The sequence below is a fragment of the Amblyraja radiata genome, chromosome 1 (genome assembly GCF_010909765.2).
Source record: "Amblyraja radiata isolate CabotCenter1 chromosome 1, sAmbRad1.1.pri, whole genome shotgun sequence".
Lineage (NCBI taxonomy): Eukaryota > Metazoa > Chordata > Chondrichthyes > Rajiformes > Rajidae > Amblyraja > Amblyraja radiata.
Window position 1 is genome coordinate 26,425,354 of NC_045956.1, and position 23,877 is coordinate 26,449,230.

At 42.9% G+C, this 23,877-nt stretch overlaps 1 protein-coding gene across 1 annotated transcript in view; it reads left to right on the forward strand.

Moving 5' to 3' along the window:
* The window catches only part of spock3 (SPARC (osteonectin), cwcv and kazal like domains proteoglycan 3), a 451,090-nt gene that overhangs the window by 405,917 nt on the left and 21,296 nt on the right, over positions 1-23,877 (forward strand). Inside the window, exon 9 of the mRNA XM_033019001.1 lies at positions 7,324-7,545. Within this exon, the coding sequence (XP_032874892.1) occupies positions 7,324-7,545 (222 nt within the window). The remainder of the gene's footprint in view (positions 1-7,323; positions 7,546-23,877) is intronic.

Sequence of the window (23,877 nt, forward strand, 5' to 3'; positions counted from 1 at the left end):
CCTCTCTCTCTCTCTCCCCACTGTCTCCCTGTCTCCTTCCACTCTCTCTCTCTCCACCTCCCTTTGAGAGTCTGTCCCTTCGGCACAGAGACTCTCGCGGCAGCGGCGCGACGCTTCCGACGGCTCCGCGGCCCGGGACTCTTGTACTGTCCGGAGTGCTCCATGGCCAGAGCTGCAGCGAGCGAGTCGCCAGCGCCGCAAACACTCGCAGCCTGGCAAACACTCAACAGTCCCGGCTCCCCGCATCTGTTCCCGCCGCTGGTTCCGCTCCCATCACTCCCGCAGCCCCGGCTCTCCAACACTCGCGGACCATCCAGTTTATCCGAGTTTTGAAATTTTCGTTGATCACAAAGTTTCTCACCACTGAGCGTGAGAAATTTCTGATCAGCGTGAGGGCGTGAGAGTTTGCTTGAGGACGTGAGTCTCACGCTCAAAGCGTGAGAGTTGGCAGCCCTGTGATGAATATACCATATCATCAGCATCAGGCTCGGGGAATCAACTGGTCAAGCCGGTAGACTTTCTTTTATGTCCTTTTATGATTGCAATTAAAAGAAGGACTGTCTTGCTTCAGGTTTTGACTTGCTCAGCTGGATCAACTTGTTTAAACAAGTAGAACTGCCCATGACTTACCCTCCACATACCTTTCCAGATACTGTAGGTGATGTTCCAAAGCCAGGGGCACTAAAAGCAGTTTTGTAGAACTACCTTATCAATTAAAATTATGCCGGAATACCTTTAATAAGCTTAACATCGCCAACAAAAGCTTATTTAAAAACAGACATTAATGTAAAGAATGTAGCAATTTTCTCACAGCTGATGCTCAGGTAATTGAATCTATATGTAGCTAATCAGGGCGGCATGGTAGAGCTACTGCCTTAGATCCGGCGCCAGAGACCCGGCTTCGATCCCAAATACGAGTGCTGTCTGTACGGAGTTTATACGTTCTCTCCGTGACCACGTTTTCTCCGAGATCTTCGGGTTTCTCCCACAATCTAAAGAGGTACAGGTTTATAGGTTAATTGGCTTGGTATCAATGTAAAATCGTTCCTGGTGTGTGTGGGGTAGTGTTGATGTGCGGGGGATTGCTGGTCGATGCGTACACGGTGAGACTGAACCTTTTGCTGACCGAGACTGATTTAAAGGTCTTTCCCGATGGCTTCATCCACATGGAGGTACAGCTGATAACTGAGATCTGAATGCCTGCCTCTTTTCTGAGAACACTCTAATGATGAAATTCTGTGGTGAATGAAGCAACTCTTGTCACATATAGACCATTCCTTTTCAGAATTTGAATTCTGTAATTATCTATATTACTAAAAGTAAGATCTTGACCACTTCCTGATTTTCTGTTTCATGATCTTTTAAAAAATGCTGCCACTTACGGCTGTGATTTTTGGCCATCTTACTCAGAGTCCTCCGCCCCCCCCCCCCCCCCCCGCTGCGCAGGAGAAGAGGATTTTTCACATTGATGAAAAATAATAGTTATTAATGTTTTTAAAATGTTGACATTCTCTCTGCTGCCCCTACTGGTGGGAGGGGGAGGGACTATAAAACCCAGAAGTGTTGTGCCTCACTCAGTCTCTGCAAGATGGAGGAAGCGAGATGTTCATGTCTCTCTGAGCTGTGAATGACACTGAACACATGTCTGCTCAACAGTGAGTGCCCTTAATGTGGTTTGAAAATGAAAATGTGGTTGCTTTGAAATGCTGCACTGCAAATGTTTTTTGGTGGTGGTAACTGCTTTGAAATGCTGCTCTGCAAATGGTTGTTGATGGTGGTAACTGCTTTAAAATGCTGCACTTGAAATGGCATGAAAATGCACTTGAGTTTGGTGGCCCTGCACCCTGCTTGGTGGTAGGAAACTGCACCTGAATTTGGTGGCCTTGCACCCTGTTTGAAGTGATATGAAACTGCAATTGAATAGGTGGACTTGCACCCTGCTTGAAATGGTAAGAAACTGCACTTGAATTTGGTGGCCGTGCACCCTGCTTGAAGTGGTAAGAAACTGCACTTGCCATTTGGAAACCAGTCCCTTCAGCCCACAATACCCATACTCGCACTGCAGAAAGCCCGCCCCCCCCACTGGCCATCAATATTGGAATTGGTGGAGAGGTGGAATTTTGGCGCTGGCGGACCAGCCCTTCTCTGTGAACATGGGACCCAACGGGTCCCACTTAGTCTAGTATTCTACCAATGCTCTCAGAAATTGAGTCTCCACAGCTTATATATCTCTCGAAGATAGACACAAAATGCTGGAGTAACTCAGCGGGACAGGCAGCATCTCTGGAGAGAAGGAATGGGTGATTTTTCAGGTCAAGACTCTTCTTCAGTGTAAGAGTCAGGGGAGAGGGAGACAAAGAGATATGGATGGGTAAGGTGTGAAAACACAGATCAAAGCAGACGATAATAGGGAAATGTAGAATGGTACATGGTTAGCTGAGGGGAAGATGACAATGAGGCATACATTCAGTAGTATTTAATCCGGGGGACAATAATCTTGTTTTCTCTCCTGAAATACATCAGAGTCTATCTTCAAGATGATTTTTCCTTTGAAGGTTTGATGCTGTCTTAACAATCATATGTAATGTTTCAAAGTGTTCAAAAGGGAACTGCAGATGCTGGAATATCGAAGGTACACAAAATTGCTGGGGAAACTCAGCGGGTGCAGCAGCATCTATGGAGCGAAGGAAATAGGCGACGTTTCGGGCCGAAACCCTTCTTCAGACTGATGGGGGGTGGGGAAAGAAAGAAGGAAAAGGGGAGGAGGAGGAGGAGCCCGAGGGCGGGCGGATGGGAGGGTGGGAGGAGACAGCATATGTAATGTTTCTATTGACACAGAACATGATGAATGTATATGATGAACGTATATGGAGCTATCTTAAGGGCCTGTCCCACTTACGCGACAAGTTATAATTCAGGAGCGACCAAAAAGATGCTACGACTCTTTGGGTGACTGATGAGACTCACAACCATACAGGTGACACCCTGGCGACATGTCGCAGGATGAAGCCTGTATGGTCGTAAGTAGTCGCCCAAAGAGTCTTACCTTGTTCTGGTCGCCGCTGGATTTTCAACATGTTGAACATTTTCGGCGACCTGCAACGACCTATGACAGGTGCCGGCAGTCGCCGAAAAAGTCGCGCAAGTGGGACAGGCCCTTTACTCTCAATGAGATCATGGGGTGGAAGGAAGTGAGGGGATGGACATTTACTATCTATCAATGATATGGAGGGAGGGAGGGTACGACAATACCTGGCTGTCCATCTGCATTAAGGAGGGAGAGTTGTGTCTGAGTAGTCATGATGGTGCTGCAGGATAAGTCAGCATATATCCATTGAAAGTTAGTGCGTAGATCTCGCAACCATTTGAGGTCTTGTATTGTATATGTAGTTCCTAGAGGAGAGTCCCATGCAAACAAGCAGCTAATGCCCTCGATTACTTTCTGCAACATTGCATTTGCCCCTCTTCCTTCCACTCACCACAGCACAAGGAAGCTCTCAGCTCGAGTGGATTCCTGTGCAATGTTTTTTAAGATCCCAGTCCACGAATCTGGGCTTCACTTTCTCGCCTTTCTGATATTTTACATGCACAGCATTTGACGGATGGTTGTGTGTGTGTGTGTGTGTGTGTGTGTGCAGTTTTCTTTAAGGCCTCAAAATCTGTTCCCATAGCTGAGTGACTCAATGTCAACAAATGTGCAAAATTGCATGAGGCTGCCTAAATGCACACTGAGGTCAGCCAGGGTCCATGTGAAGTGTCGTTTGCGGTATAAAACATGGCTGCATCATTCTCCAAAGCACACGAATAAAGATCCAAATTCTTTGGCAACTTTAAAAACAACTAGTGACGCGATGTTGTTTGAAGCTCAGATGTCAGACAAATGAATTTCTGGACCATTGTGCTTAATTAGTGAAAGAGACGTTAAATAAATGCCACGCATGATGGCTTCGCCGTTGAAGGAGAGACTGGTTAACAACTAGAGGGAGACGGCTTACTAATGCAAAATAATATTACTGCTCTCTGTGGTTTATAAAAGAAAATTATAATGACGGTTGTACTCTGTACAAACTGGGTCTTGGACCTGCCTTTTCTGACTGATGAGATACTGCACTATTCTGCCTGTGTGCAGTGAGCACCTGTGTTACACAGCTGCCAGAACATCCATGGTATAGATGGGATGAAAAGAAAAGTATTTATTAGAAGTATAAAATGATCTCAAATAAAGCAATTAAATCTCTATATATTCATTTATTTGGAATGCTGCTGAATAATAAAGGGTTGATAAAATGATCGACGGGCATACGCAGCAGCCTCGACGCCATGTCACTCACTCGACCTCCGCGTGGCTCCCGCTTCTGGTTAGGTCGCGCTTGACGCATGCAGGCGCATGCTGGTGGGACCGGCCCTTTAGGTCGCTCTTGCCGCATGCAGGTTGCATGCTCGTGGGACAGGCCCTTTATGATTACTTAAGGAAGAGCAAATAATCCATTGATTTATAGACCACAAAGGCAAAATCACAGAAAATAACAGCAGAACACATTAATGCTTGCTTCGCCAGACAAGTAGAGCTTGGATGATCCTATTCCTTGTCAATGTCTTATATCCCCGATTCCCTTCATAACCAAATTTACAGATTCTAAGTTTGAACATGCACAACCAAAAGTCCCACCCCCCTAAAATGTCTCCATATTAAGAGGTTTCTCCTCCTCTCGAGTCTGAATTAAACAAACCCTGACTTTGAGTTACTAATTCCAGACTTTCCAGATGGAGGAAGTAGTCTTGCCGCATCTGTCCGACAGAACCTTGAAAATACCTTTCAATCTGTAAATACTCGTGTCTCTCATCAGACAATCATAAAATCAGTCATTTGAATCTTACTTCACTGACTCCTACACAAATATTCTTCCTTATTATGAAGACCTTAATTGCACTCCTCATAAGAGCTGATGAATATCAGCAAGATTATCTCAGTTTTGTATTTCAGGTTTATTTGAAAGGCTAACAGACCATTTAATTTCAAACAGCTTACTTTATCCACAGTTCTATAATCCCTGCTTATTTTCTTTTGCTGTTGCAAATGAAAGGCAAAGTGAATATTGTATATTAGAAAGGAACAAACAAACATTACATTGCGAAAAGCACAGATTGATTTTATTTTGGAGATTTGCTCTTGTAAGGGAATAAATAAGGGATTTACATGATCTTGTTGCAGGGTTAGTGAACCATCACAGGATGGTAACTGGAAAATAGCATCTAAAGGAGATCTTGCCGGATTTTCCATCCATTGATTTTAATCTAATCACCTCTAATTTAAACCTCCATATCTCCGGTAGGCGGCGCGACTCTCGTCTGCAGCGGCCTCTGCAGTCCGTCTGCGTTTTTATTATTTTATGTCTATGTTTTAATGTAGTTTTTGTTATTTTTGTTGGGGTATGTGTGTGGGGGGGTGGGGGTGGTGTGGGGGGGTTGGGGGTAACTTTTAAATCTCTCCCTGCACGGGAGACCCGACCTTTTCTTTGTCGGGTCTCCGTTGTCGTTGGGGCTGCAACGAGGAGCGGCCTCCAACAGGAAGACCGGGGGCTCTGGTGCCGACTACTCACCTCACCGTCGCGGAGCTGGCCGAGTCCAGAGCGGGTGGAGCTGTGGTGGACGCTGCTGCGGCCCGACCCCCGGAGATTCGGTGGCTGCAACTGTGGGTTTGGCGGACGGCGGCACCGGGAGCCCGCGGGTCCCTGGAGGGAGACCGCTTTTCAGGGCTCCCGCAACGGCGACTTCTCCCGCCCGAGTTGCGGGGTTGAAGAGCTCCTGGAGCGGGGCCTCCAGCACCGCCCCGCGCGGCTTGGAATGGCGGCGGGAGTTTGCGAGCGCACGCCGGGGGCTCTAACATCAAGACCCGGTGCGCGACCTTGCATCACCCGGCGTGGCTTAAATGGCCGCGGGACAATCGCCATCGCCCGCCGGGGACTTTGACTTTGACTCTGACATCGGGGGGGGGGGGAGTGCAGTGGAGAGAAAAAAAATTTTGGCCTTCCATCACAGCAATGTGATGGATGTTTATGTAAAATATGTTGTGTCTTGGGTCTATTTGTTTGTAATGTATGGCTGCAGAAACGGCATTTCGTTTGGACCTCAAGGGGTCCAAATGACAATAAATTGAATTGTATTGTATTGTATTGTATTGTATTGAACTATTTCATTACAACAGAACACTTTAAATTTGGGACACAGCAGGAAAGCAAATTTGCATCTTCAATCTGTTCAACTTTCATCAGACTGATTATATATGTTGATCCATTAACTCCATTACAAATGTTTGAAAGAAGAGTCAATGTTTTCATAGACCTTTTTTACTTCTGATTAGTTTAAGATTTTGCTGATTTTGGGAAAGTTTAGGTTGGGGTTCATGTCAGCCTATGCAGAGAATCAAAATAGAAATTATAGCCCAAAATGGAAGGAATTATGCCAATTTTAATGGCTGGGAACATGAGTATAAAACACATGAGAAGCCAAGGCCACAGGAAGCCAAGAGGTATGGCCCCCAGCATATTTAGATTTGAGGCAACAGCCAACAACATGCACACTTTCACGAGTTATAGTAGAATCAGTCCATTTCACCATTCAATCGTGGCTGATCTGCCTCCTAATCCCATTTTCCTGCCTTCTCCCCATAACCCTTGACACCCATTCTAATCAAGAATTTGTCTATCTCTGCCTTTAAAATATCCACTGACATGACCTCCACAGTTCACTGTGGCAATGAGTTCCACATATTCACCACCCTTTGCATTTCTAATGAATCATGCGTTTAGAATGAGTTAGATTTAGCCTTTAGGGCTGACGGAATCAAGGGATATGGGGGAAAAGCAGGAATGGGGTACTGATTTTAGATGATCAGCCATGATCATATAGAATGGCGGTGCTGGCTCGAAGGGCTGAATGGCCTACTCCTGCACAAATTTTTCTATGTCTATGTTAAATCTCTGGAATGGAATTTGAACCGGGAATCTTCTGGTCAGAAGTGCTGCTCAGTTACATTTTCCATTTGCATAGATTTCCCAAGGGTATGATGTATTAGTTTTCAGTTTTGTTAGACACTGTGCTTCTAAAATTCATCCTAGTGAAAGGTTTTTAATTCAACGTCTAGCATGTTGAACTAATAAGTAATGGTTTGAACTTGGTTGAATCTGATTTTATAGCAGATTACTAGGGATTAGATTAATATGTTTAATTTACATGTAGTTATTATCACGAATGTGAATATTAGTTCTTAAATAACAATCAATTCTCTAAAACAATGCACTTACTTTTCCCCCTAATCTTTAGGATTTGACACCAGCATTCTTCCCATCTGCAAGGATTCGCTTGGGTGGATGTTTAACAGACTGGACACAAACTATGACCTGTTACTCGACCAGTCAGAGCTAGGAAGCATTTATTTTGATAACCATGACCTATGCATGAGGCCGTTGTTCAACTCATGTGACACATACAGAGATGGCCGCATTTCCAACAATGAGTGGTGCTACTGCTTCCAGAGACATCAAGGTAAGCTATAATAAAGCTCTTCTTTTTCTTTTCGTGTCCATCGTGTTACGAATGTTGGCCTCGCTGTCATCGTCCATCCTGAAAAGGACGCAAGCTTCCGGCGACAATCAGTGGAAGTCATCACTTGTCGCAGTAGATGATGGCGGTAGCAGAATTAGCTCAATAAAGCTCTTAGTTAAATGGTGGTATCTTTAGATTTCCAGTACAATTTGTAGATGAACATTTAACATCCTGTCTCCATTGAGAGAAAAGTGTTTCATGTTATTCATGTTTTGTTTTCTCTTTTATCTTTCCATTTTGCAATTTAATTGCTCGTTGTGCATAGATATTTATTTTTATAAATCAATTACAAATATTGTAAAATTTACCTAAATGGCAAGTTTTAATTTGAGAAAATAAATTAATTGATATTTTTTCCCCTTGGATTTATTTATAAGATATAAATGCCTTGCTATCTATTTAATTGGCTACAGTTTGAAGGATAATCATCCATTAAATTAAAATCACGGTGCATATTTCCCATTATGCAGTAAAATTAAGATTAATAATAAATAGCAAACATTGTATGACTGAAGTTAAATATTTTATGGGTTTTTTATTTGAGGAATGGTGTTTTTCACAAAACCTCTATTGATCAGATTTGATCAAAATGGATTGAAATTAATAGAATTGCAGAAGCCTTGGCTGAGATATATGAATCATCGTGAGACAAGTGAGGTGCTGGAAAAAACCTAGACCAATAAGCTGAACATCTGTGATTTGAAAATTATCAGAGAGAATTCTAAGTGATAAGTTATACATGAATTTGGAAAGACATGGGTTGATTAAAGACAATCAGCATTGTTTTATTCATGGGAGATTGTCTCATGAATTTGACTGTTTTTTAGTTGTTAAGGGTATGGCTGTAGATATGGTATACAGTGGCTTGCAAAAGTATTCATACCCCTTGAACTTTTCCACATTTTGTCACGTTACAACCACAAACGTAAATGTATTTTATTGGGATTTTATGTGATAGACCAACACAAAGTGGTGCATAATTGTGAAGTGGAAGAAAAATGATACATGGTTTTCAAATTTTTCTACAAATAAAAAACTGAAAAGTGTGGCGTGCAAAAGTATTCAGCCCCCCTGAGTCAATACTTTGTAGAAACACCTTTCGCTGCAATTACAGCTGCAAGTCTTTTGGGGCATGTCTCTACCAGCTTAGCACATCTAGAGACTGAAATTTTTGCCCATTCTTCTTTGCAAAATAGCTCAAGCTCAGTCAGATTGGATGGTGAGCGTCTGTGAACAGCAATTTTCAAGTCTTGCCAGAGATTCTCAATTGGATTTAGGTCTGGACTTTGACTGGGCCATTCTAACACATGAATATGCTTTGATCTAAACAATTCCATTGTAGCTCTGGCTGTATGTTTAGGGTCGTTGTCCTGCTGGAAGGTGAACCTCCGCCCCAGTCTCAAGTCTTTTGCAGACTCTAACAGGTTTTCTTCCAAGATTGCCCTGTATTTGGCTCCATCCATCTTCCCATCCACTTTGACCAGCTTCCCTGTCCCTGCTGAAGAAAAGCATCCCCACAGCATGATGCTACCACCACCATGTTTCACAGTGGAGATGGTGTGTTCAGGGTGATGTGCAGTGTTAGTTTTCCGCCACACATAGCGTTTTGCATTTAGGCCAAAAACTTCAATTTTGGTCTCATCTGACCAGAGCACCTTCCTCCACATGTTTGCTGTGTCCCCCACATGGCTTGTGGCAAACTGCAAACGGGACTTCTTATGGCTTTTTTTCAACAATGGCTTTCTTCTTGCCACTCTTCCATAAAGGCCCGATTTGTGGAGTGCATGACTAATAGTTGTCTTGTGGACAGATTCTCCCACCTGAGCTGTGGATCTCTGTAGCTCCTCCAGAGTTACCATGAGCCTCTTGGCTGCTCCTCTGATCAATGCTCTCCTTGCCAGGCCTGTCAGTTTAGGTGGACGGCCATGTCTTGGTAGGTTTGCAGTTGTGCCATACTCTTTCCATTTTCGGATGATGGATTGAACAGTGCTGCGTGAGATGTTCAAAGCTTGGGATATTTTTTTATAACCTAACCCTGCTTTAAACTTCTCCACAACTTTATCCCTGACCTGTCTGGTGTGTTCCTTGGGCTTCATGATGCTGTTTGTTCACTAATGTTCTCTAACAAACCTCTGAGGCCTTCACAGAACAGCTATATTTATACTGAGATTAGATTACACACAAGTGGACTCTATTTACTAATTAGGTGACTTCTGAAGGCAATTGGTTGCACTGGATTTTATTTAGGGGTATCAGAGTAAAGGGGGCTGAATACTTTTGCACGCCACACTTTTCAGTTTTTTATTTGTAAAAAAATTTGAAAACCATGTATCATTTTCCTTCCACTTCACAATTATGCGCCAATTTGTGTTGGTCTATCACATAAAATCCCAATAAAATACATTTACATTTGTGGTTGTAACGTGACAAAATGTGGAAAGGTTCAAGGGGTATGAATACTTTTGCAAGCCACTGTATATGGACATCAGCAAGGCCTTTGATAAGATTCCACATGGTCGCCTGCCCTGGAAGGTCAGATTGCAAGGGATCAAGAGAGAGCTACCTAACTCGATACAGAATTTGCTTAATTTTAGGGAACAGAGGTTGATAGTTGAAAGTTATTGAAGATAGACGCAAAAAGCAGGAGTAACTCAGCTGGACAAGCAAAATCTCTGGAGAGAAGGAATGGGTAATATGTCGGGTCAAGACCTTTCTTCATACAAGTCGGGGAAAAGGGAAATGAGAGATATCGACGATATAGAGAGATAAAGAACAATGAATGAAAGATATGCAAAAAAGTAATGATGATAAAGGAAACAGGCTATTGTTAGCTGTTTGTTGGGTGAAAACGAGAAGCTGGTGTGACTTGGGTGGGAGAAGGATAGAGAGAGAGGGAATATTGAAAATTATTGTTTGGACTGGAGACCAGTGATTCAGGGATTGATGCTGGGCCCATCGTTGTCTGTTATCTGTATCAACAATTTGGATGACAATGTAAAGGCACGATTAGTATTTTTGCAGATGACACCAAAATGAGTGGTATCTTAGACAATGAAGATTGTTATCAAGAATTGCAGTGAGTTTTGACCAGCTGGGCAATTGGGCCAAGGAATAGTTAATGGAATTTGATTCAGATAAGTATAAGGTGTTGCATTTTGGGAAGTCAAACCCGGGCAAGACCTTAATGGTAAATGGTAGGGCCTTAGAGAGTGTTGTTGGACAGAGTAAAAGTACACAGTTCCCGGGTGTAGAAAGCATTGATATGCTGGCCTTCATCAGTCAGGGAATTGGGTGTGGACATTGGTATACATTGGTGTTGCCGCACGTGGAGTATTGTAGTCAGTTTTGGTCGCCTTGCTACAGGATAGATGCCATCATGCTGAAAAGAGAAGGTTTATGTTTGAAGTTGCAAGGACTTGAGGGAATGAGGTAAACGGAGATATTCGGCAGGCTTGGACTTTATTTCTTGGAATAAAGCAGATTGAGAGGTGATCTTATATAGGTGTACAAATTCACAAGGGAGATAGATAGGGTGAATGCTGAGGTTTCCCCCCCCCCCCCCCCCCCCCCCCAGAACAGGTAATCAGAAACTAGAGGACATTGGAGATTGGAAAGACTTGATAAGAACCTGAGGGGCATCCTGCTCACACAGAGAACGTATATTTTAAGGAATGTTCTTGGAACGTTTATGTAAAAGTTCAGGTGCCTCACCTTTTTGCCTCTATGGATGTAGACAGACCTGCTGATCATTTATCTTTTGCTTCCAAATAATCAATTTTATTAGTATTTTGTACTCTTGTCAATTCAGTTTGGAATGAGGATAATAGTTACAATTTCACCACATTATGTATAAATTTAGCAAGTTTGTTCAAAAGAAGGATTGTAACAAAAATGAACATTATAACTTAGGCTTTATGGGTGACTCAGGTGACATTTTAGGCGACTACAGGAGACTATGTGAGCGCCACATGTTCGCGGGTGGCTGCCGGGGAGTCGCCTTTATGGTCGTGAGTAGTTCACGCATTCTCTGAACTAGTCGCGGCTTCATTCTGGTCGCCGCATGTTGAAAAATTAGAGGCGACCAGAATTTTGACGCGATGGCGAGTAGCGAGAATTCTCGTGCCGTAGGTGCAGTGGTGGTGGGTCGACAGGGGGTCGTAGGTTCTCGTAGGTTATCGTCGGTGCTGCCTGGTGAATTTCATTGGCTCATTGGGGAAAAAAAACGTAAACAGTAGTTTTCAGAACCAAGGATAACCGACCGGTAATGTTAATGTCCGCCGAGCTTCACAGCCGTGTATCTCTGGCTTCTTAAAAGTTGTATCCACTCCTTCTCCCCACCCCGTCTCCTCCCTTCTCCCCCCCACCCCTCTCCCCCCCCTCTTTTAAAGGACTTAAGTGACCCTTCCCGAACACTGTGATTTCACTGTCTTAATTATAACGCCAACCTTTCTTGTCATCGTGGTGTGTATCACATTGGCTTTGCACCATGTGAATTTCATTCAGACAGCGCTCCCCCCACTTGCCTTGTACCCCACCTGCATAAATGGCTGGTGAAGGAAGCGATGTGTGTGTGTGTGTGTTCCACTCTGCCAGTCGCCGTTCCAGTCGCTGGTTTTTCAGTGTCCTGAAAAATCGCACCAGGGCGGGCTTTGGTAGATTGAGAAGAAGGGTATTCACAGATCAAGACCTCTGATCACATTGCTCTATTGGGCAGAGGTTTCTCAAGAAATTGGAAAAATACCAGCAATAATGTCTGTGCAAAGTCGCAAAATTCACAAGGTGAATAAGCAAGCGAATGCCAGAATTCAGTCCAAAGCCATCATCCCCGGTGTGAAGGTCCTAGTTGCAATCAATCCGCTGCTTGGTGCTGGCCCGTTTGTTGACACACCTGTAATAAACAATCCGTTCCAATGCTCTTTCATGGGAACGATGACCAAGCAGGCAGAAGAAAAGGTTCACAAATATCCTCAAAGTCTCCTTGATGAAATACAACATCCCTACTCACTCAATACGCAGACGATATACAACTCTATCTCCACCTGAAGCCCAAAAAACAATCTAATCTGCTTAACTTTACCCACTGCCTCGAGGATATAAAGTGCAGGATGGCCCAGAACTTCCTCCAACTAAATGAGAGTAAGTCTGAGGTCATCCTTCTCGGCCCCTCGGACTCAATCAAAATGATAGCAGGCAGTCTTGGAAGCCTTACCCCACTACTCAAACCTCACGTCAAAAACCTCGGCGTGATATTTGACTCAGCACTGAAATTTGACAAACAAGTCAATGCCGTGGTAAAAGCTAGCTTCTTTCAGCTTTGGACGATAGCTAAAATAAAACAATTCCTCCAGTTTGATGACCTCGAAAAGATCATCCACACATTTATCTCCTCCCGCCTAGATTACTGCAACTCCCTTTACACTGGCATCAGCCAATCTTCCCTGTCCCGCCTGCAACTGGTCCAAAACGCCGCAGCGAGACTCTGGACGGGCACTCGAAAAAGGGACCACATCACCCCGATCCAGGCCTCTCTCCACTGGCTCCCTGTGCGGTTCCGTATACATTTCAAGACCCTCCTCTATGTCTACAAAGCCCTCAATGGGCTTGTCCTCTCCTACATTAAAAGTCTTCTCACCCACCACTCCACCTCCAGGTCCCTCAGATCGGCCGACTTGGGGCTGCTGAATATCCCGCGGTCTAGGCATAAGCTTAGGGGCGACCGCGCCTTTGCGGTTGCAGCTCCTAGACTGTGGAACAGCATCCCCCTTCCCATCAGAACTGCCCCTCCATCGACTCCTTTAAGTCAAGACTAAAAACTTATCTATACTCCCAAGCCTTTCCTGACGTCCATTGAGCGAGGGCTATATGTATATATGTATGTAGTTTGCTTGTTTATACTATTCTTATAACAAATGTAAAGCACTTTGGCCAACGAGAGTTGTTTTTTTAAATGTGATATATAAATAAATGTGACTTGACTTGACTTGACTCATAAAAATCTCAGGCTTATGACCGCTCAAATTAGAGAAGGAGCATTCAGGGTGATATTGAGACCATCCAGGTTATGCTTCAGAAACTCCTGCATAAGCAGTGGAAGATGATGCCCAAGTCTACCTCAACAGCCACTTGCTGCCTATCTGTAGGTTACCACATTATAGCCACTGTAGATCCTACATCCCTATGGCTATCAAACTGTACAACCCCTCCCCTTCTGTCATGGGGTAGACTGACTTACCCCCACCCTTCCCGAATCTTTGCACATTCCCAATCCTTTCCACTCGTCACTTTAATTTCATGTTTCATTGTATTTCGTGTTTTTTGACTGTTGACAGATCAATTTCCCTCCTGGGATACATAAAGTTCTATCGTATCGTATTAGCCCCATTAACCATCTCCAACCCAGAGTGGAAGTTGGTTGTCCTTCATGCTGAGAGACAGCTTAAGAGGGAGATGAAACAGGAGTTTTTTTCACAATTGGATGAGTTTATAAATATCTTCACATCAAGTCAAGAGATTGCAGGGAAGAGAAAGTGTGCAAGCAGCACAACTGTGAAGGAGTATTGGATTGTTTATGGAACTGCGATTTCCTAGTTAACCTCGTGTATTGATAGCCTGCAGTTGCTGTTGGTTTCATGTTATATTGCTGACAAGCACCAGTAGTTTTGTAATCAGTCCTACTACAGAATCTGGGCCACGATGACAAGGAGGTCCAAAGTTGGAATTGGAATAGCAAATAAACAGAAGATGGGTAATTTCTACCATTCTCTTCCTTATTTTCCATTTCATTGGATTCCTAGTGAGGAATGAGCAGCTCTGTTTCTCAGTGGAACAGAAGAGGAACCTTATTCCTATACATGAATGGAGGTTCATGAAGCTTAACTCAACAGCGCGCTTCCTGGACAAATGAATTGTGTAAGACAGAACTGCAGATGCTGGTTTAAACCAAAGATAGACACAAAAAGCTGGAATAACTCAGCGGGACAGGCAGCATCTCTGGAGAGAAGGAATGGGTGAGGTCTCGAACCGAGACCTTTCCTCCTGCCTGCCTTACCACCACGGGGCTGAGACCCGCAACGCCATCGTTGCCGCGAGGAGCAGCACCAACATCCATCGCCTCTCCATGACCCTCACATCATTCCCAGCCGATCTAGGAGGAAGGGTCTCGACCTGAATTGTCACCCATTCCTTCTCTCCAGCGATGCTGCCTGTCCCGCTGAGTTACTCTGGCTTTTTGTGTCTATCTCTGGACAAATGAAACATTGTTTGTTGTTCAGGAATATTTAAGTTTAAGTTTTCATTTTGAAAGGTTTTCTTCTGATAATATTACAGAATCAATCAATTAATTAATTAATTAATTTACAGAACATTCCACGACGTGGGAAAATTTGGCGTGAAATATATCAGAATGATAAAATGCTGGAGAAACTCAGTCGGTGAGGCAGCATCTATGCAGCGAAGGAATAGGCGACAAATAAGGACCCGAAACGTTGCCTATTCCTTCTCATATTCCTATACATTCTCCAGCATTTTTGTCCACCTTCAATTTTTCCAGCATCTGCAGTTCTTTCTGAAACAGAATGATAAAATACTTCAGCCTAGAAATATTGATTTTTGTTTTAATGCGGACTTGTCTTTTAAAGTAGATTTTGAAGTAATTTTCCAGCATGGAATAGGATTGTGATATTTCCAAATCGCACACTCCGATCATACTACTGAGCAATTTTGGTTTAAATTTACATTTGTCCATGCGATGCAATTTTCATATCCAAATATTACCATCCCTTGTGGAAAATATTGGAGCATTGCTGAGGGATTTATTCCACATTGTCGTTGGTGCAGCTGTAATTAGTCACTCCCTGGACTAGTACAACACCAGGGTGGAGGCCTATTTTGGTGAACTTTATTCATCCCCTTTGGGAAATTGTTCTGCCAACAGCCATACCACACAACAAGGTATACGAAAACTTGAAATTAGAATTAAATAAAAAATGGAAAAGAGAAAAAGATAAGCGATTGTTGTCTGGCTGCCGTGGGCAACGCGCCATCACCGGAACAAATGAACAAACAAACCAACACAGATTTATCCCCTGGGCAGAGGATTCTAAACTAATGAGCCCCCACGCCTGGTCCTCATTGTCTTCCCCTCCCCCCCTCACTTCCTATTTGAGCCCACTCCAGCTCTCTACCCTTCATTTTTATACCAATACTACCCCATTGTGCATGCAATAATCTGTCCTCCTTCATTTCTTAAGCCAGCGTCAGGGCGAGAAACAGAAATGTAAGCCTTGCCATTTAGTGCAACAGGATTAAGTTACTATTGGAGTTGGAAGTAGTAATCAAAGTCCAAAGTCCGCTGAGTTACTCTAGCATTCTGTGTCTACCTGCTCTGGGTCAGGAAGGGTCTGCCTTCCAAGTGCTTTCCCTGATTCCACAAGATAACAAGGTTCATGCCGTCTATGTCACAATGGAACCCCTCTCCAAAGTCCGTCTTCTGATTTTGCTGATCTGCCCACTTCCAATTATCCAATTGCCACTACATCGGTTTCCAGATGTTCAGTTATCCTCTTTCACCAACTAATTACCACTCTCCTTCCTCCATCATCCCTGATCTTCTGCCTTCCTATCACTCACTCACGTTCCAATTATGCTCACTCAGCTCTCCTGAATGAACAGCTCCACCTGGAGCTCTTCCTGCACCTCTTTCCCACTCCTATAAACAGTAATGTTCCTCCTGGGTTAGAAATGCATCCTCTCTGGGTTATTAACGCGAGTGCTTATGGTCTCATGATTGTGATCAAGGGCTGGCTGCATTGATGTGAACCACGCTGTTAGCTCTGTGCTGAGTCTTATTTTCCCTTAATTTTAATTGAAGTTGCTGAATGATTAATTCGTGTAGTGCCTTGCTGACATCGCTAATAGTGTAGTGAGCAACAGGTCGGGATACATGGCAGAGATCCACGGTGGCTGCTCGGAATGACCCGAAAACAAAAGGTTTGGGAGTCACCGTTGTTGTGATCTACATGGAGAGAGCAATCCAGGTGCAAGATTGTAGCTGAAGTAATCCTGCAGCATTTCACTTGTCTCAAAGATGACAGCCTTTGAGAACCAGAGCCTGTGAATACATTGTGTAAGAAATAACTGCAGATGCTGGTAAAATCGAAGGTGGACACAAAATGTTGGAGTAACTCAGCGGGTGAATCAACATCTATGGAGAGAAGGAATGGGTGACGTTTCGGGTCGAGACCCTTCTAGGGTGGCCCGAAACATCACCCATTCCTTCTCTCCATAGAAGCTGCATCACCCGCTGAGTTACTCCAGCATTTTGTGTATACCTGTGAATGCATTGCTCATCAGCATGTCCATATGATGTTTCTAATTTTTTTTATTGATTCCTGTCTTCTATTTAGAAATCATTTGTTATTGTTCTTCTTTTGTTAGCATATACAAGGACCCTCAGCGTAATCGAGTCTTGCTCTCAGTAGCCTTCTATTCTAGTTCAGTTTAGTTTAAAGACAAATCATGGAAATAGACCCTACCGCCCACTGAGTCCGCACTGACCAGCGATCCCCGTACACTGACACTATCCAACACACACTATGGATAATTTTACATTCATACCAAGCCAAGTAACCTACAAACCTGTACGTCTTTGGAATGTGGAAAGAAACCGAAGATCTCAGAGACATTCCATGCAGGTAAAGGGGAACAACGTACAAACTCCGTACAGACAGCTTCCATAGCGAGGATCGAACCCGTGTCTCTGGCGCTGTATGGCAGTAGCCCTACTGCTACGTCACCGTGCCGTAGTATCCAGTTTATTCAACATTCACTGTATCTTTGTTGCTGATTACATCTTCTCCCATTGCATTCACCTTCATCAGCCAGATTGATGCATATTTTGCAGTGGCATAGCCTGCCTGCTGTCCCAAGGACCCTGATCCATGCTAAATGGGATAGCTGCAGCTACAACAATGCCTTCAGTATTCAACACCTAGCAGCAGTGTCACAATTGAAGCATCCATTGCATAGGAATGCCAGCAAATGAAGACTTTGGAAGGTGTCTTAGCAATCTGAAACATGCGCAGAAGCTTCCTAGTCAGACATATCAATATTGAGTGCAGCACCAGGTGGCACGGTGGCTCAGAAGTAGATTTGCTGCCTTACAGCGCTTATAGCACCAGAGACCCAGGTTCGATCCTGACTATAGGGCGCTGTCTGTATGTTCTCCCCGTGACAAACCCCCGTGTGGATTTTCTCCAAGATCTTCCATTTCCTCCCACACTCCAAAGATGTACAGGCTTTTAGGTTAATTAGCTTGGTATAAATGTAAAAAATGTCCCATGTGTGTGTAGGATAGCGTTAATGTGCGGGGATCACTCTGTGGGCCGAAGGGCCTGTTTCCACACTGTATCTCTAAACTAAACCAAACTAAACAAGTACAATGTGTTCCCTGGGGTACTACGATAGATACAGAGCAGTTGTGGGGCACCGAGGCATGTGCATCTATCAGGCTGATTATGGTGAATCCAGAAAAGATAATTTCCATAGGAGAATATATATTTAGCATATAGTGGATGTTGATTAAACTGAGTATTGCAATTGAAGGTCATAGAGAGAAAGAAGTGACAGGCAGATTATGCTAGTATATGCTGAGATAAGGAGAATAATAAAAATATTTTATAAATAGAAGGCAGGAAATCAGTGAAATTAATGTAATGAACGTTCAATTGCAATTAATAGTCATTAAACAGCAATTAATCTGAATTATTGAGTGCTGTCTCTTGAAATCAGCCAGATAAGAGAGAATGTTCCAATTTGAATTGATTGCCAATTCTAAGAGAGCATTTTATTGGGTCTGTGCCCAGACAGGCTGGGTTGCATGGCACAGTGAATGTCATTTGGATCTGAAAAATTCTTCATTTTTCTTTCATTTAAATTTATGATAGGGAAATCATAAATGTCTCTTGTGAGATATTATCTCCCACCACACAATTATGCGACATTCAGCACACCTGGATATCCAAACAATTCTTTGGCATATTTATATTATATATCCCATACCCTCCAACACACCTAGTCTGCTCCTGTTATTTCTAAATCAAAATGTACCCCTCATTTTGAACAACATTTTTTTCAGTTTTTTTCACCCCAGCGTTATGAAGATTGACTTCTCTAACTTCAAGTAGCCCTTCCTTTCCCATCCTCTCCATACCCTCCCCCTTCCCAATTCTCCGACCAGTCTTACTATCTGTGACTACATTTTATCTCTGTACAGCCCACTCCCCTGACATCAGTCTGAAGAAGAGTCTCGACCCGAAACGTCACCCATTCCTTCTCTCCAGACATGCTGCCTATCCCGCTGAGTTACACCAGCATTTTGTGTCTATCTTCTCTTTTCGGTTCTTTTCGTAGTAAAGAATCTTTCACCATATAATTCACACTTACAAGTCAGCTAAGCTCTAAATACGAATGTCTAACCTCTTGCAAATTACTTGGACGTCATTTGTTAAAACAAAGCAATGGTCATCTCCATTACTGAACTGTTATTCTGTGTTCTAGTTCCTGTCATTGAAATGCAGCATAATAAATACTTAACAGTGGAAACACTGGCCAAGAAATTCTGGGTTGCATCTGGTTGTTAATCACAGCTTCTGAAAATGAATGAAATGGCTGATGAAAAGAGTAATCAGAGCAAAAGAATCTACAATTCATGTGCATCATAGAAAGCAATAAAGCTTTTATAGGTTATTGTTCTCAAGAGAACATTTAAAATGTTTCTTTGATTGATTGAGAAGCACAATGACCTGCGATTTATGGGGTATATTTCAATATGTTCCCCATATTGTATCTATTGAAACCAGAAGTTGCTTTTTGCATTGATATAAACAATGTGATGATTCAGTTATTTGTTTCGTAAATCTTTGAGTGTTGGTTTTAAATTGGAAAATATTTCAGCTAGAAATGAGCAACACCATCTGCTATTTACTTGCCGTTTCAAGTTGTAAGTTCTCTGATGTGATTCTGCATTTATCTTTCAAATTTGGCATTATAAAACAGTAGCTCGCCGGTCCAGCTATTATGAAAGAATATAATGTCGCTTCAAATAATTTTCATTTGATAACTCTAGCCGTCTTGTTGAAGTATTATCTGAAGAAGTTAAACTTGTGATTCATAATGTAGTGAAGCTGTGCTTGAGCAAAGTCCTTAAACAATAGATAGGCATTAAAATCTATCTATAAGCAGGCCTAGATAGAGCTTTAAACTAAATAGTGGGGGTGTTCAGAGGGGGTTGACAAGAATGATCCCAGCAATGAGTAGGTTAACATATGATGAGCGTTTGATTGCACTGGGCCTGCATTCGCTGGGGTTTAGAAAAATGAGGGGTGACCTAATTGAAACGTACAGAATAGTGAAAGGCTTGGATAGAGTGGATGTGGAGAGGATGGTTCCACTAGAGGGCGAGTCTTGGACTAGAGGTCATAGCCTCAGAATTAAAGGACATTCTTTTAGGAAGGAGATGAGGAGGAATTTCTTTAGTAAGAGGGTGGTGAATCTGTGGAATTATTTGCCACAGAAGGCTGTGGAGGCAAAGTCAGTGGATGTATTTAAGGCAGAGATAGATAGATTCTTGATTAGTATGGGTGTCAGAGGTTATGGGGTGAAGGCAGGAGAATGGGTTGAGGAGGGAGAGATAGATCAGCTATGATTGAATGGGGGAGTAGAATTGATGGGGCAAATTCCATAACTCAAGTCCTATCACATATGATCTTATGTTTTAGAAGGAACTGCAGATGCTGGAAAAATCGAAGGTAGATAAAAATGCTGGAGAAACTCAGCGGGTGAGGCAGCATCAATGGAGCGAAGGAAAAGGTGACATTTAGGGTCGAGGCCCTTCTTCTCGACCCAAAATGTCTCCTATTCCTTTGCTCCATAGATGCTGCCTCGCCCGCTGAGTTTCTCCTTTACTTTTATCTACATATGATCTTATGATCTTATGATTTAAATATCTCAGGAGAGTTTTAGCCCTGAAGATTGCCAGAAAGTAGTATGGTATTCTTAGTTTAGTAGCGAGACTCAACATGACCTACGTGCCTAGTTAATCTTGGGGTCATTATGGATTCAGATTTAAATTTCGACAGTCACATCAAATCAGTAACAAAATCGGCCTACTATCACCTCAAAAACATAGCAAGATTAAGAGGACTCATGTCAGCTCAAGATTTAGAAAAACTTGTACATGCCTTTATTAATAGTAGGCTAGATTATTGCAACGGTCTCCTTGCAGGTCTTCCAAAAAAAACTGTCAGGCAGCTACAGCTTGTTCAGAACGCTGTTGCTAGAGTTCTAACAAAGACCAAAAAATTTGAGCATATTACACCAATTCTTAAATCCTTACATTGGCTCCCTGTATGTCAGAGAATTGATTTTAAAATCCTGCTGCTCACCTATAAATCACTACATGGTTTAGGGCCAAAGTATATCACTGACATGCTTCCACTATATAAGCCTTCTAGACCGCTAAGATCTTCTGAAACCAATCTGCTAGTGATTCCCAGAGTAAATACAAAACATGGGAAAGCAGGATTTAGTTACTATGCAACAAATAGCTGGAATAAACTTCCTGAAGATTTAAGACTTGCCTCAACTTTGACCACTTTTAAAACAAGACTGAAAACTTTTATGTTTACTTTAGCTTTCAGCTAAATCTTAACTACATTGCACTTTTAACTTCTGCACTTTTTATAATGCATTTTTAATTTTGTTTTTCTTTTCTTTTAGTTCTTCTATTTTATTTCATTTTATGATTTCATTTATTGTATGACATGTTTTTATGTGAAGCACTTTGAGTCTGCCTCGTGTATGAAATGTGCTATATAAATAAAGTTGCCTTGCCTTGCCTTGCCTTAATGCCCTTTCAGGGAGCTATTTGAGAATCAATCTCATGTCCTACCTGGCCCTTGTGATAGATTTTTTAATGCCCTCTGAATGGACCTATCAAGCCACTCAATTGTTATATTATGTTCAAGTACTATGTTTAAGTAGAGATAACAATAAAAGCACTCAGATCATTGGCAAAGATCGAGGCATCAAATTCAGATGCAGCAAATTTGCTTCCAGCACATCTAGTAGATCTCATGGTACACAAAAATGCTGGAGAAACTCAGCGGGTGCAGCAGCATCTATGGAGCGAAGGAAATATTCTGCAGTTCCTTCTTAAATACATAGTAGATCTCATGCTTCCTTAGTCACAAATATCCCAGGATTGGTGACTAAATTGGCTCCATCAAATAATGTCCTGATATACCACACGGACAATGTGCCAGATCCATCCATCACAATCCCCGAACATGGAATTGGCATTAGTTAATTATCGGTATAGGTTTATTATTGTTACGTGTACCGAGATACAGTGAAAAACTTTGGTTTGTGAACTTTCCAGGCAAATCATACAATACCATAAGTGCATCAGGTAAAAGAGAAAATAAACATAGTGCTAGAGCTACAGAGAAAATGCAAATGGAGAAAATAGTGCAAAAACAATGCGAGGTAGAATGGATAATCAGGAATTTGTCTTTCCATATGAGAAGTGATAACAGTGGAGAAGATGCCGTTTCTGAATCGGGCAGTAATTGCTTTCAAGAGTTTGGATCTTCTGCCTTACAGGAGAGGGGAGAATAGGCAATGTGAGTAGTCCTTGATTATGTTGGTTGCTTCCCTGAGGCTGGTTTGCACGATGGACTGGGCTGCGTTCATGACTTTCTGCAATTTCTTAGCAGACCAGTTGCCATACCAAGATGTAATGCACCTGGATAGGATGATTTCTATGGTGAATCTGTGTAGATTGATAAGTCATTGGACACATCCTGAATTTCCTTAACTGATCGAGGAAATGGAGGCATTAGAGAGCTTTCCCGGCCAGAGCGCGAATGTGGTTGGACCAGGACGAGTCGGTGGTGACCATTCCACTTCAGTACCATTGATGCAGCCTGGGACATGTATTCCACCCCCTCCCTGTAGTCAATGACCAGCTGCTGAATTTTGCTGGCAGTGAGGGAGCGCTTGTCTTCATAACACCATGGAGATGTCAAGAACCAGAGACAGCTACTAAGCTCTTTATCTCCTTCCTGGACTCCAGGTGGTCATTATTTGAGATGTGACCCGCCAAATGGAGTTGGAGGAGAATTTTGCTGCAGTCATAGGAAGTATAGTAACGGACTGAGGATACAGCCTTGTGGGGCACTGGTGGTGAGAATTATCATGGATGATATTTTATCGCCAGTCCTTCCTGATTATGGTCTATATGGATCAGGAAGTCATGGATCTAGTTGCAGAGGAGGGTGCTGAGTCTTTGGTCTAGGAGTTTCAAGATGGGTTTGGTTGGAATTATGATGTTGAAAGTGGAGCTATAGAAAACAAATAGGAGTCTGACATACAGTGGCTTGCAAAAGTATTCATACCCCTTGAACCTTTCCACATTTTGTCACGTTACAACCATGAACGTAAATGTATTTTATTGGGATTTTATGTGATAGACCAACACAAAGTGGTGCATAATTGTGAAGTGGAAGGAAAATGATACATGGTCTTCAAATTTTTTTACAAATAAAAAACTGAAAAGTGTGGCGTGCAAAAGTATTCGGCCCCCCTGAGTCAATACTTTGTAGAACCATCTTTCGCTGCAATTACAGCTGCAAGTCTTTTGGGGTATGTCTCGACCAGCTTTGCACATCTAGAGACTGACATTTTTGCCCATTCTTCCTTGCAAAATAGCTCAAGCTCAGTCAGATTGGATGGAGAGCGTCTGTGAACAGCAATTTTCAAGTCTTGCCAGAGATTCTCAATTGGATTTAGGTCTGGACTTTCACTGGGCCATTCTAACACGTGAATATGCTTTGATCTAAATCATTCCATAGTTGCTCTGGCTGTATGTTTAGGGTCGTTGTCCTGCTGGAAGGTGAACCTCCGCCCCAGTCTCAAGTCTTTTGCAGACTCTAACAGGTTTTCTTCCAAGATTGCCCTGTATTTGGCTCCATCCATCTTCCCATCAACTCTGGCCAGCTTTGCTGTCCCTGCTGAAGAAAAGCATCCCCACAGCATGATGCTGGCACTGCCCCTTGGGGAACACCATGGTGGGCGGCGCGACTTTCATCAGCAGCGGCCTCTGCAGTCCGTCTGCGTTTTTATTATTTTATTGTCTATGTTTTTATGTAGTTTTTGTTATTTTTTGTTGGGGTATGTGTGTGGGGGGGTGGGGGTAACTTTTAAATCTCTCCC